Source organism: Seriola dumerili, unplaced genomic scaffold (assembly GCF_002260705.1).
Source record: "Seriola dumerili isolate Sdu_G_001 unplaced genomic scaffold, Sdu_1.0 BDQW01000088.1, whole genome shotgun sequence".
Taxonomy (NCBI): Eukaryota; Metazoa; Chordata; class Actinopteri; order Carangiformes; family Carangidae; genus Seriola; species Seriola dumerili.
In genome coordinates, this window is record NW_019174343.1 from 612,299 (window position 1) to 627,590 (window position 15,292).

Here is a 15,292-nt window from a genome sequence, read left to right on the forward strand (position 1 = left end):
TGAACATGAGAATGACAATTTAAGTACTGGAATAACTTCCATTTCACAGTGGATGTAGTAGACATTATGTACTAAGAGTAACATACTGTATATTTGTCGGTTACGGGAAGTTTGTGACACCTAAGATTACAAATGGATTGACAAATTAGCATTTAATCCATGTATTATAAAACATAAAAACGTATTTAAAGTAAATAAATAAGAAAAGACCATTATTCTGTTAATTATAAATAAATTTCTAAATGAATTTGATGTTTGACAAAAAATGTAAATTCATACATTTAATTCTTCAGCTCATTAGTGTCAGTTGATAATAGTTTTACATACAGTTGACTTTGCAGCTTGGCCAATCAGAGGTCGTACTGCTGCTCTGTGAGGTGGGAACTTGATTTAATGATCATTACAACCTTTAATAAGAAAAGCATCTAGACTATCAAATTATACTTTTTTAACTATGAGTTTGAAAAATTGAATTATTCACACTCCAGATCTATGATGATCGGTTGTGTTTTTTTAAGGTTATTAAGTTAATGAGATGACTTGAGGCTGCACAAGCAGAAGTCAGAGGACGTGGTCATGTGCAAGTCTACTGAGATGAGTCACATTCAACATGTGAATGAGAGGTTTTAATGGGCCTGATGCTTGATCGTTTGTGTGTTAGCAGGTGGTGCTGATGTGAACTAACAGTGTGTACAGTTTGAGTGAATCACCAGACTGGTTTGACACAGAAACTGTTCATGTGTCAGTGTGAACATATTACTGCACCTGTGTTCAATGTAATATTTAGGAGTGGATGACCTAGATCGTCTATTCAGCAGCTGGAGCTGCGGCAGGACACCTCCACTGTTCACAAGTGGGACTCAGTTCATCACCATCAGGGCTGGTGCTTGGTGACCCCATTCTGGGCCCCGCCTTTTACAGACGTACTACCTGTTCAATGACTTTTGTGGTAGATATGATGAAAACAACAATAAAGTCATTAATGTTGATGTCAGTGTCAAATTAATTCTACAAGTCTAAACATAGATTGGACAAAGACTGTCTCTTACAACACAGGGCGACTCAAATATTAAGTCATACTGCAGGGCCTTAGATTAGTGAAACATGGGTCTTTTGGTGGGACACCCCTAGAGTCTGGACTCTGAGGCGTGCTGGTGAGATTTGGAAAACAAGTTTATATGTTCATAACTGAACTATATTATCACTTTCTTTATATTCTAACAAAAAACCCCCACAAAAGTCTCATGAAGCACCAGGTATTGAAGAAGGGAACTATCTTGAAATTGTTCTTACCAAGAAATTTTTCTTCATGCTTGAAATCTAGATCCACTTTTTCACGTTGTTTTAAAAGATGACACTTGCGAGTCACAGGAGTGCCATTAAAAAGAAGCCTTTGATTGTACTTTCATCACTTTTAATACAACTTTCATCATGACCACATGTGGGCACAAGTTGAAACGGGCACACTAGGTAACCATGAAAACAATATGCCTCTAATTCTCTCCATGTCCTTCTCCATCGAGTCACAAGATGAGAGGTATTTCAATCTTTATTGAAACAGAGCTCTGATATTGTACAAATTACGCAATAAAAAAAAAGGTTTTCATTCAAGCAATGGCTTCAGTTACATGTATACGACCACATTAACTGGAAATCTGTGATATAAGGTGAAGTACACTGAACACAACTCTCAGGTGTCTGGTTCCTGTTAGGGGAGAAGACAGAACAACAACAAGATAGCCAAGCCATGATCCACAGTGAGTCGGGGGGTTGGTGGGGTGGGTGGGGGTGGGTGGGGTGGGGGGTGGGGGGTGGGGGTGGGTGTGGTTGCATTGAGAGTGTGATGTAAAACAAATGACCAACAGTGGATTAGAGTGTTAGTCAGACTGACAGGAGAGACAACATCCAGCAGTAGCTGGGCATGACAGGGTTGCTTTGATATTGACGTAAATTACCTCTCAATGAAATTCAAGAAAAGCAGTTCTGAATCGTACATAATCATTTACTCATTTCTTCCACTTCAGGAAGATCATTCTAACTACACAAAATATTACAGTGAGGACAGGAGGAGGAGCTGAGGTGAGTCTGAGCTAAAGGTGTTGTAAACATCTGTATCAGTGTAAACCTAGTTCCACCAATGCAGCAGATTATACAGAGAAGAAACAGTTGAGCTGTGTCGCTGACACAATCCAATACTTTTCAAACATCATTAATGAGAGGGAAACAGCCACACACCAAGCTGCTTCTCTGAGATCTGCAGCTCTGTTTCTACTGAGGAATGCTGTGTGTTGGAAAAAGAAACGATGGCTCAAAAGGAAAAGTGAACGTATGTAAAAACATGAAGCGTACGAACAATTTGAAAACAAAGGATTCTGTTTAATGACTCAGTCTCCAGTTCAACACACAACTCCAAGATTTTTTCTTCTTTGAGCATTTGGTTTTGATGAAAATAAAAGCTGTAGTCCACTGTGAAACAACCAAGAAAGGATTTAGTTTTTTTTCACATTCGTTTTCTGCCACAGTCACTTCACTCAGGCTGGACTAATTATCAATACTTGTATCCGAACAAAGACACAGATCTCAGGTCAGAACGCGGTTTTCACTGCGACTCTGCTGCTTTAACATGAGACCTATACTTCCCTTTAAACCAGACATCGCTCAGCAAACACATGGGCTACAGAAAAACAGATAAACATTTTTATCTAATGTCAATATCATATATATTCACTTTTTATTTGAGAGGGGGGCTCATCACGTCCACATACACTTGGATCACGATACGATACTGGAGTATTAAATCAAAAATATAAATATAGCGCAAGCAAATTCTACCTGACTACCTGTCAGTTTCAAGGCACAGCGGTGTAAAGAGCTGAAATTAAAGATGACAGAATATAACAAATATACCTCATGTAGTCAAAATGAAAGTCTCCAGACATTAACATTCACTCACATGTGTCTAATCTAGGACGGTGTTATTTGATTCCAACCTGTATAATAAACTCATGTTTTTCACATTTATTGATTGTAATGTGTTGTACCTGTTGAGGATTGTGAGTCTCCATTGATCCTCTGTGACAGACATGAATCTACAAATGACAGTAAAAACCCAGGCTGAAAACTATTACATGATCCAATGCGCTCACGTCCGACGACCTCGCGCTTCACCCCTGCTTTATCCACCTAACAGCCCCACCCCCACCCCCTTCACCGGACATGGACATACCGCTGCTCGAACACACATCACACCATGAACACAGGGACACTTTCATCGACCAACTTAATCCCCATCCAAAAGAAGGTCACCTGCGCGAACTGTGAACACTTTGTGGGACAATCTACGATTAATTACACTCAACTGACTCTCAGACATACCTACGTTACTTGTTATATTAATAATAACCTATGATACTTCGATCACTCCATGGGACAAAGGATTTTATACGAGATCACATACGACTTCCTGTTTCATTCCATCACATGTCAAAACAAAGACGTATGGGTAGAAATTTAACACCAATGCCACAGCAAGCAGAGCGTTGACAACCAATTTTCACTAGTACCAATTTTCAGGCGAGGACCGATACATTGGCACTAGATGCTGTAAACACGATTAGCCGACAAGCATGTAGATCGACTCGCGCACTCTCCGGGCCGCCGCGCGCAGTCTGAAACTTACTCAGCGATCGATGATATAGTATGAGAAAGGCCACATCTACAAGTCAGCGGCACATAACGACTCTTACATTCACATCTACTAGTCTTTCGCGTGGTCGCATCTCAATGCATGCACGACAGGTGTGCTCTCGACTCTAACTAAGTGTGTTTTATTCATTCAGGCAGTCACACAAAACACACACACATACCACAGGACTATACAAACATGCAAATACCAACAGACACACCCTACACACACACACACACACACACACACACACACACACACACACACACACACACACACACACACACAATCACTGTCTCCTGTGGGATTTCTCCAGACCTCTGTTCTGTGATGGAGGTGTGGCATCATCACGTCAAAACAGACCTGATGCTTCTCTTGGGGGCGGGACAAACGGTCTGTATCAGGACTCGCACAAGGCCTCGCTGTAAACAACGCCACAGAAAACAATCATTCCACTTCAGCCTCCACACTGCAGGACGAATTGCTTCATTTGCTTCTCCATTATCTTCACAGTCTTCAGGTGAGCACAGGTGACCCTCGGTGATGTAGCAGCTCCAGGTTGAGACACGTCTGCAGAGACACAGGAAAACAACAACCATCAAACAAACAGTCCTTAGCAACAGGTTGTTCAAACTGCTCAAGGGTCACATCTGTGACAGATGAAACTAAATCAGGAAGTGGTGGAGGAGTATTCTGATTACAGGCCTTTATGTACAACCTGGTTACTACAGTGCATGTGAGCGCGCTGACTGCTGAAATGTGTAACCTGCTTTCACTGAGTTACTTGGTTTCTTATGCGACAGTTGTCGGGTTGTGACGGCTGCCGTTTGGTTTAGAGTGACTCACCTTCGACCTTTTCTCTACCACCAACATCAGACCAGTTTCCATATGTCTCAGGAGGATTTTCATGATGTTACAGTTCAAAATTTTATTATTCTGCTGAAATAAATCCTCCATGTCTCATGATCACATCAGTACCTTCAAACAGCAACTCTGACAAGATGGTTTCTCTGGAATGTGTTTCCACATCAGGAAACTTGTGTGTATGTGTCAGTAAACACTAGTTCCTGTTACATAGCCTGTTCAAGGCAGGAACGTTGTGCCTTTATTCCACCCCATCATTCTGTAGAAATGGCTTTTAACCTGGCAGTGGAGGTTGGCACAGAGCCGGATTGACGTCTGTGTAAAAGTGAGTGACTCAATGGAAACTCTGCTGGACTGAGCACATTCTCCACAGACAGAGGACAGAGCTGTTATAGAGTTCAGTGACTTGAACCATCCTTCAGTTACTGCTTCTCAGCCTCTAAGAGAAGAGCAGCAGAGTGAAGTGCTTCACTCATTTACTCTGAGCTCTAACACTGTCTCCTGACTCATTCTTATTCTGCTGCACAACATCTGGCAGCAGCTGTGTTACAAGAGGAGACACTGAAGCTCTGTCACAGCCAGCTGCTTCACACAGCCAGAGTCTGAAACAGTCTTACTGTGCTGTGAGGAGGAGAATCTGCACTAGCCTGTAAACACAGAGATGCTGAGTCAGTGCATTAACACCACACTGCTGCACCAAACAGCAGTGCCCACTGCAGTGCCCTGCCTGCTACACACACACAGCAACTGACAACAGGCTGCACACAGAGAGAAACAGATCCAACACAGCAGCAGAGAGAAAATCTCCAGATTCTACAGAACCTATAAAGGAGGGTGTAACTATAGCAACAGTGAGTACAGCTGACATGATGAAAACCACTGAGGCATTTATTAAAGGGGTGAGGTGTGGAGGGTTTCACTGAGGCCACAGGCCGACACTGTAGCTGGTTGTGCTGAGTCGTCCGGCACCAATAGTCCTTTGTTAGACCTGACCTGCAGCATGTGGGGGGCTGTGTGTGAGTGCAGCTCGTCACACACAATGTGTGTCATAGATTCTCCTAATGTTACATAACTGACTTAAAGGCAGGCAGGGATTTAGAGCTTTACCCTGCAGCCTATAGAGACAACATGTTTTAAGGGACAGTGCTGACTCATCACGTCATGCAGCATCAGAATCTGGACAGCAGAGGTCTGGATTCACCCACAGGAATACAACACAACACTCTGCTGCTGATAACAGGGCTCTTTTACTGAGCTAATGTGCTCTGAACTCCTGCTGCCTTACACACAGTTTAAATGGTCCTTCATGTTATAAAGGAGGAGTCACCTCTTCTCTACCTTTTACACCAGTGTGTATGAACAGGCTTTTTAACCTTTTTTTTTTTTTTTTGCTACATTTCCTCCTGCTGTTCACACTTCTCAAAAAACAGACTTTTGGAAATGCTGCTGGCCCTGTTTTATTTTGAAAACTATGAGGTTGTGTTTCATTTTGAAAACTATGAGGTTGTGTTTCATTTTGAAAACTCTGAGTTGTCTTTTATTTTGAAAACTCTGGGTTGTCTTTTATTTTGAAAGCTCTGGGTTGTCTTTTATTTTGAAAGCTCTGGGTTGTGTTGTAGTCTGGACAGACAGGAACTGAGACCTTTGGAAATGATGATGTAGACACCCACGGTCGGACCTGATTGCCTCTCATCTGCCTCAACTACCAGTAGCGCTGCACTATTAATCAAAATGTAATCGAAATTGCAACATGGCCAAGTGCAATATCCAAATCACAGGAGCTACAAAAACCTTTTTTGATAAAAGGTAAAATGTGTCACATTGTTGTGTATTGTTAGCACCATAAGTGTTGTGGTGCTAACGACGCCCCAGCCTACAAATCATATTCTCCAGACGTAAAGGAAAAATGTTTGTTTGGGACAAGACCAACAAAAAGCACATCAATATTTTTATTCTTTTTTCAGTGAAAATTAAATGCATTTAAACTGAAATCGCACATCGCAATATCAGCCAAAATAATCGTAACATGCGCAACCCTAACTACGAGTGGTGAATACAACATGATAATGAATTACAGTGTTACTGACCTTGTCTTTTGTTCAGTTACATTCTATACTCTAACAATACAACTGTCTTTACTGTGCCATGTTAGTAGTATTTTTTGCAACTAATCAACTGCAATGAAGACAATCTGCTTCCTGTTTACACTGGCTCGCACATGCTCAGTGTAGGTGGTTGATGAGGTATGTGTTTTCGGGTGTGTTAGTCTGGATGGAGATAGTTTTCGTTTGAAAACCGTCATTTTAAAATGAAAAGGTAGTAACATGGACGTAGCCTGACTAATTTAACCTCAGTGGACTGACTGACCTGCTCTGACTCTGCAGAAAGAAGAGTGACGGTCTGTTGGTCTGTCTGCAGCTCCCACCCCGCTCATGTGCACTGTCACCATCCCCCTACAAGAGGAAGGCTCATGAAGGCAGAACAATCAAGGGCTAAAGGTCTGACACAGTCCTCACACATCACAGAGGGCAACCCAGAGAACCATCATACACCATCATGTAGAAAGCTATAGGAAGAGCCACTACCTGCTCACTCAGTCTCTTCAACACACAGGCTTCTGTGCACTGACAGATCTATGGCCCCAGGGGCGGTGGGGGCTTTGGTTGCATAAGGGGTGTCCTAGTTATCTGCAGCACAACAAACACTCACACACTGACAACACGAGAACACACACCAGTCACTGCAATTACTAAATATGTGCCCTGGGCGACACACAACGACCCCACCCTCACTCTATAACATTCACTTACACACATAAACACACACACTCCATGGAACAGGAACATGCCACAACAGCTCACACTGCAAATGTGACTGACTGACACCTGAACACACAGCCGAACGCAGCTGAATGCACTGAGGCTCTGACAAGGACTCAGAGCAGTGAATCTCCTGATTATTATTACAGTATAACATGATCCAGATCATTAACCTGGTTTTCTTTCATTTGACATAGTTTGGAGTTTTTGCCCTTTTGTCCACAGGTTCCATCACACCACAGAGGTCAGTATGTAGATGCACAGGAGCGTGTCAGTGTCGCACAGATATAAAAAACCATGTTGATGAGAGATTCTCAGTCTGTGAAAAAAGTTGTGAATTTACAAATTTTTGGATGAGAACCTGCCGATGAGAACCTGACTGTGAGTCCCAGTTTGACTGAGTCATGTCTCCGAGGAGAGTAGACAATCTACTTCCTGTTTACACCAGTTCGCACATGCTCAGTGTAGGTGAATGGTCATGCGATGTGTTTTCAGGTGTGTTAGTGTGGATGGAGATAATTTGTGGTAAAGAGCTGAAATACTTGTCTGGACGGAGATCAAGTTAGTTTTAAAATGAAAAGTATTATTGTTCACGTAGTCTCAAAGGACCAAGTTAAAATACGAGCTTGTCAACATGTTGTCCAATGACACCAGAAATCAAGTGTTTACAGTTGTTTTGAACAGCCACAATCAAGACTTGCTCATCAATTAAAACTGGGGAAAACTGCACTCATTTTCTGAAGGTCTCTATAGGAGACTGCTACAGTCTTGAAGTGGGTGTGGTCACAGAAATGGTCAAAGGTCACAGAGCAGGGTTGAATAACATATGCTGACCCATTCAGGTCAACCATAGACCAGGGTCAGCCCCCCACACTGTGCCAGCCTGCAGCTGGAATGTCACAGACCACATTCTGCTCTGTAGGAGGGACTCGATTGAGAAGAGGCTGTGCATCACAGTGACCTGCTGAGTGTCTCATCCACATGTTTATGTCTCACCTGGACCACATCACAGGATGACAGAGCAAAATCAACAGCAGCTGAATCACAGAGCAGCAAAGTGATCCTGAGATCAGTCCTGAAACCTGACACAAGCTGAATAATGATGACTGTCTCTCTGAGGCTGAAACCTACAGATATATACACTAATTATACACACTGCACAGTGAGCAAAGTTAAGTTAAGGCATGACTTGTTGAACTCTCATTATCTGAGCTCTCCAGGACTGCTATAGATTTTACAAAGCAATTAAAAAGGGATAGTTGGGTTTATTTCATGTGGGGCTGTATGAGGTAGTCATGCATAGTGGGTGTGTTACCTGCAGTAGATTCAGATCAGCGCTCCCAGTTAGGAGAGACGGCTGGGAGCATCAGCACACCAGCAGAGCTATGTGCTGCTGTGCACGTGGCCAGCAGAAAAACGTGACACTTTTAGAAAATGGCCATCGAAACAATGCAATATTACTAAATGTACGCTTCATGTAGAAAACAGCACTTTCCTTTAGTACATTTTTTCAACTGCTGCAAGCACTGTATTACGCCACAGGTCAGCTGAGTGATTTAGAAAGCGGTGTTATACAGTGTGCGATGTAGGTGTGCTTGTGCATAGGAATATGGTAGTTCAGCGGTTGAAAAAATGTAGTACCAAAGGAAAGTGCTGTTTTCTACATGAAGCGTACATTTAAATGGATATTGGATTGTTTCAGTGGCTGTCTAAAACACATTTTTTTTACCTCCCCCCTTGCACAGCAGCACATAGCTCTGCTGGTGTGCCGGTGTTTCCTGCTTCATCTCCTAACTGGGAGCGCTGATCTGAATCTCATATCAAATAACACCAACTATCACTTTAAAGCTTCACAGTCCTGTGTTAAAACAAGCATTTATGTGTATATGTGCTGTTTGATGAGAAAACAACTGATAAAATCATCTGTAAGAGGGAAAGACTCCCAGCTGACATGTGAACACAGTCACTGTACAGGCAGTATTAACACATTAAACTGTACCAGTGCTTCAGAGACTAGGCAGATATCCCAACAGTCAGGGCTCATTATTTAAAGACACAGGTACCTGTAAAACAGTGCAGTCCAGGGTCACGCAGCACACATAACCTGGTCCATTCTGGCCTGCAGCTCAAAGGCGTCGGGCCGATCCTGAGGGTTAACGGCAAGCATGTCTTGAAGCAGCTTCCTCACGCCGTCAGACATGCATGATCTGCGTTTCTGTGGGATGCTCAGCACCATCTTTGGGTTCTCTAGTAGTGCCTCACCTACCGGCACAATGTCTGCTCCCTGTCTCACGTATGTCCCCAGCAGCTCCCGCTTAGACTCTGCGTCGATAAAAGTGATCCTCTCCAGCATGGCCCAGATGATGATGCCCAGGGCGAATATGTCTGCCTTGGCGGTGTAGTGGCCCTCCCACACTTCAGGGGCCATGTAGAAGTCTGAACCACACGCTGACGACAACCAGAACTTGTTGACGTTGACGTTTTTGTTCTTATCTTCCCCATCTTTGCCATCGCTGGCGTTACCCAAACCAGCACAGACCTTACTCAAGCCGAAGTCGGCCACCTTGAGGACCGGAGTCCCCGACTTCTCTGAGATGAGGATGTTGTCTGGCTTCAGGTCTCTGTGGACGATGTTGTTCTCATGCAGGAAAGCAACTGCGCTGGTCAGCTGGAGCATGAAGCTGTTGTTGGTTCGTGGGTCGGGTCGCCGAGACAGGATGAACTGGTTGAGGTCTCCACCTTCACAGAACTCCATGACAAACCAGAGGTAACACGGCTCCTCTGGAGGACTTAGCACCCTCTCACCTGGAAAAGACACATACCAGTCACTCACACAGTCATGCAGTGTAACACAACACCACATATTTCACTAAAAGCAGAACATGTTTTGATGATGATTTGGACGCGTCACTGAAAACATACATGAGAACACCAGCTACAGAAGAAGCACTCGACAACCCTTTGCACAGGTACCACTCCAGTCCCACTGGACATGTCCTGCCTGGTTCTGTGTGGACGGTGTCTGAGTTACAAGACAGCTTCTCTAATGTGTTATTATAGGTTTCCAACAACAACAATATGTGAAGCAGGAGTTAAAAGTTCATCAGTAATGACTGACAGTGAGACAAATTATTCACAGACTGGCTATGCTGCACACAGGCCAGTGACTGAGGAGCAGATTTCAGGTATCAAGGTGTAACTGCAGCTACCTGGACACTGATCAGCAACAACGACAGCAGGGGTCCAATCTGCTAAACCTTTTCATTGGTCACACCTGTCCTCTGATTGGCTGTGACCCTGATACTCTTCTTCACTGAATGTGGGATGGGGAAAAAAATAAGACATGTGTGACACTGCGCCCTGGACTCCTCCTCGAATAACATCACAACCTTAAAAAACACAGATGAATTAAAATGAAGAGAACTATTGATTGTTGTTTCGACAAGTAAAATGCTCTGGTCTATACCCCTGAAAAGGCCCCACCCAGACCTGACATCATTGGTGGAGGTAACCGCTCCACCTCCTGATCAGTGATGGAAGAAATATTCAGATCCTTAACTTCAGTAAAAATACCAACAGAACAATGTGAAAACACTCCATTAGACAGTATAACTGACTGGTGTATTATTATATTTGACATCATTAGGTTTGAAAGATTAGATTTGAACATTTGTTGATATGAGACCACATGAGAAGTTTAGAGGAAAAATCAATGTGTTTTGAAGCTGTTAGTTCAGATATCTGAACTGTGACCTGACTGACCACACTCTGATGTTTGTAAGACACCAGGAGCCAGAAGAGGCTGGAAACCACTGGTTTCATCTGGATTTTAAATATTTGTTACACTATTCACTGTGCAAAATCTTCATCTATAACAAGTAACTAGAGCTATCAAATAAATATAGGAGGTGGAAAGTTCAATATTTCTCTCTGAACTGTAGTGAAAGCAACATAAAATGGAAATAACCAAGTACAAATACCTCAATATTGTACTTCAGTAAATGTACTTAGTTACTGAGTAAGATACTTAATCCTGACCCAACATCTTCAGCAGAGATCGGATACAGAGTCAGAGCCTACAATATACATACGACCTAAACATGTGTCCTTATCGCAGACTGACATCGATGGCTCAGATGTGAGCAAATGATCTAAAAGGTAACACTTACAGTGTGTTATTCATTCAGTCAAACCTTCATTTATACAGGAAACACCACTGAGTGCACTCAGGTGATCAGTGTCCTTACAAGGACACTGATCACCATACAAATACACAATACCAGAAACAATAACTCAAAAATGTAAAAACAACTGAACAGATAAGCAATATCAAGTTTAAGAACAATAAAAGCACACTAACATGGGACATATTGTGTGTGGAGAAAAGGTTAGTGTGGACAGCTGAGATAAATCACTGTCCATCACACTCTGATCATAAACTAAATACAGATCATTAAAGCTGCTCTGATGAACAGATGAAGACAGCACACACTGTTGTTGACGTGGTGCAGTGACTGTGACATACACAGAAACACCTCTGGACACAGCCAACAGTCTGGACTCCATTTTAGTGAGTCTCAGCCTCGGGAGCTCCCTCACAAAATCTGCCCATCCCCCAACGAGCCAGTGTCATGGCGACAACAACAGCTCTGACTCGGGGAAATTTCATAAAACAAAGCTACACACGCTAAACCTGATATGTAAATAGCTGCTGTAGGGCCAGTGAGGATCACTTTAGATAAACACCACCGACAATAAACATTCTCATCTGGGTTACACCGAAGAACCAGTGAGCTGTAACCGATAACATAACGAAACTGATAATTGATCCACCCTGATCATCAGATATTAGAAAGAGCTCAGCACTGCCATTTATTATATGGCAAATACATTAAATACAGTCAATTAGAATCGAAATCCGAGCAACTGCCTCCTGATTTGGATAGGAAATCAGAACTACATTTAATAATCCAACTAATTATGATTGCATCTGATATATGGGACAAAAACCAAAACTCTCTGCTACAACAGCACCGTGTCTGGAGAGTGAAGGGCTGTGTCTTTACTTCGGCCACCAAAAAGCAGCAGTTAATCCTACATTACCTGTCTACTGGAGAACTAGATGGACTCACCTTTCAGTGAGGTCTCCACCAGGCGCAGGTACTGCTTGGACCGTTTGTTCCCGTGACTCATTTTCTGGGCCATACCGTTCCTCTGCAGCACACACTCCTCCAGCTGCACCACATTCTGGTGCCGCTTCTCCAAACTCGCCAGCGCCCAAAACTCCTGCAGGGCCAGCTCCACGTTTTCCGGTGCGTCGCACCGCAGCTTCTTCACGGCGACTTTAGCTCCGGATCTCCGGGCCAACGCTTCATACACCACGCCGTATGTTCCCCTTCCAACCTCCCGCAGCAGGCTGTAGCGGGGTGCCATGACCCTCCGCTCCAGGCTGCCCTGCTTGAAGAGGCCGGTGTCCTCCTCCATGTCATGGTCTTCTTCCGTGTTTCCCACGCTCAGACACCGCAGCACACTGGACTCGTCAGTTGGCGCTCTTGTTTGTCGTCTGCAGCACGCTCGCGAGCTCCTCGTGCGTCTCCGCCAGTTGTCACCTCCAACTGTATCCATACGTCCGCGTGAGCTTTCACGACTCAAACATTAGACAGAAAAGTGTCCACATGTTGTCCAGGTGACCTGGATCCCTGATCTGACGGTGAAAACGGGGAAGAAGTTGCTCAGTAATGAAGGTTTCAGAGGGGAGGAGGGTGGACGGTAGCGGGATGCTATTAACACCGATACGATGCATTACTATATTTCCGGTCGGGACCTTCAAAATAAAACATGTAAAGTTTAATGCGTTTCTTGTTGGGCAAGTTCACGTGTTCTTCTTCTTCGTTTCTATGGCAAATTGCAACCATATGGAGCATTATCGCCACCTACTGCAGAATTATAGAATCCTTATATCCTTGTTATTAATCCAGTGTCTTTGAGGTAAATAAAAATATGGTTCCAAAAACCATTCCCAGGATTATTTGTAAAGCCAGTTTGTAGATCCATGCGTTTTATCCCTTCTTGTTCCAAAGTAGTCCTAGATATGTTCCTCTCCTTTTCATATTTAGGGAAGACAAAAAACATGCATTCCACAGTCTCTTTGTGTTTACAAATGTCATAGTTTCCAGATGGGTGTTTTACAATAAGATGTAATGATGAATTCAGTTTGGTATGTCCTAATCTTATTCTATTTAGCAAGCACTGTTCTCTCCTACTTTTCCCCAAAGTCTTTTCCACTCCAACCTCCTACTGGATCTGGTACAGATGTCTTCATTTTAGCTCTACATGCCATAATTTTTGCCACTGCCTTGATTTTGTGCCAAATAAATGATTTTGTTTATATTTTACTTATTGATATATGTAACTCTACATGCTCTGCTTTTAATCTACGTTTAGCTAATTGATCCACTGTTTTATTCCCTATAATTCCTACATGAGCTGATACCCACAAAACCTAACTTGTATTCCTAACCTAATTATTCTATATAATAACTGCAATATTTCATTAATAATGTCTTGCCTACATTTTTAAGAAGTATGTTTTAAACTAGTCAGTGCTGCACTATGAACAAATTAACACTTGCATAGGTTTGTGATCCTCTACCCACTGAAGAGCTAATAAGATTGCCATCATTTCTACTGAATATGCTGTGATCACTTTGCCAACTGCACAACTTGTTTTACCATTATCTGGGTTTTTAGATCAATCCGTAATACAGATATATTGTCCATACATTTCATGAAGAACTGTGTTCACATAAGCCTGCAAATTTATTGAATGTCTTTTTGAATGTACATGATCCAAAACAGAAAAATCTATTGTCTGAGGTAGTAACCATGGTGGAACAACTGATATTAAAACAGTTGGCTGGCTAATATTCCAGTCACTGATTCCTCATTCCTTGATTATATCTAAAATACCAACACAAAAACATTCTTTTTTTATTATGGTACTTTTCCAACTTATATTTATAATTTGCTTTGTAGGGTGAGAGAATCTTTCTCCTTAGAATTAGAATCCCCTTAAATTAATAGGCATTTCCCCAACTTCTACTTGTATTGGTGACAATGGTTTTGACTTGACTGCTTGTGGAGCAGTCAATATAACCTTAATGCCTGATCCTGAATTCTCTCCAAATTTTTTGTACATGATGTACATGCTGCTGATCCAATTACTATACAACCATAGGACTGGAATCTAGGACTGTTTTAATACTAGCTATATAAATATTTCTATGAGCAACTCTACCATCTCATGATATTCAAAACTTTTTTACATTTATCCTCTATTTTGTCAATTTGATTTTTCCATGTGACCTTTTCATGCACCCATATTCCAAAGAATTTGAAAGATTTAAACTGACATCTTCTCCTACATTTTTCCTTATAAAAAGACAGTTTCTGATTTATCTACAGATAACTTAAAGTCAGAGACCAAAAGACAGTTTCTGATTTATCTACAGATAACTTAAAGTCAGAGACCAATTTTCAACTTCAATGATTGCCTCCTGGACTTTTTTCACAACATAATCTATATTCCTACCCCTTTTCCAAATAGCTCCATCATCTGCAAAAAGTAACTTACCAATATCTGAACCTACCTCATTACATATATCATTTATTGTAATAGAGAACAGAAGGGGACTAATTATACTACTTTGAGGGGTTCCATATACTTCATTGAAAAACAATTCCCAACATGAGCCCAAATAGACCGACCAAATAAAAAGTCCATAATCCACTTATATACTTTACTTCCAAAACCCATATTATCTCATTTTATTAAGAGCCCTTCCTTCCACATCATATGATAAGCCTTTTCCACGTTGAAGAAAACAGCTACAACACACTCTATTTGCCTGAGTTTTCCTGATGT

General features: G+C 42.2%; 1 protein-coding gene across 6 annotated transcripts in view; it reads right to left on the reverse strand.

Annotated features, from left to right (window-relative positions):
• The window catches only part of LOC111221877 (serine/threonine-protein kinase 35-like), a 22,767-nt gene extending 9,591 nt beyond the window's left edge, over positions 1 to 13,176 (reverse strand). For 3 of the 6 annotated variants that reach the window (XR_002665102.1, XR_002665103.1, XR_002665104.1), the window contains exons 1-2: positions 12,501 to 13,176; positions 9,432 to 10,173 (exon numbers count right to left, since the gene is read on the reverse strand). Coding sequence is in view for 2 of the 6 variants with exons in the window: in XM_022745463.1 (XP_022601184.1) it covers positions 9,455 to 10,173; positions 12,501 to 12,993 (1,212 nt within the window). In the remaining 4 variants the exon portion in view is untranslated. Of the gene's footprint in view, positions 1 to 3,931; positions 4,256 to 6,976; positions 7,003 to 9,431; positions 10,174 to 12,500 lie in introns of those variants that run through there. The other 3 variants (XR_002665101.1, XM_022745463.1, XM_022745464.1) reach the window with 3 other exon arrangements.
• Between the last annotated feature and the right edge of the window lie 2,116 nt (positions 13,177 to 15,292).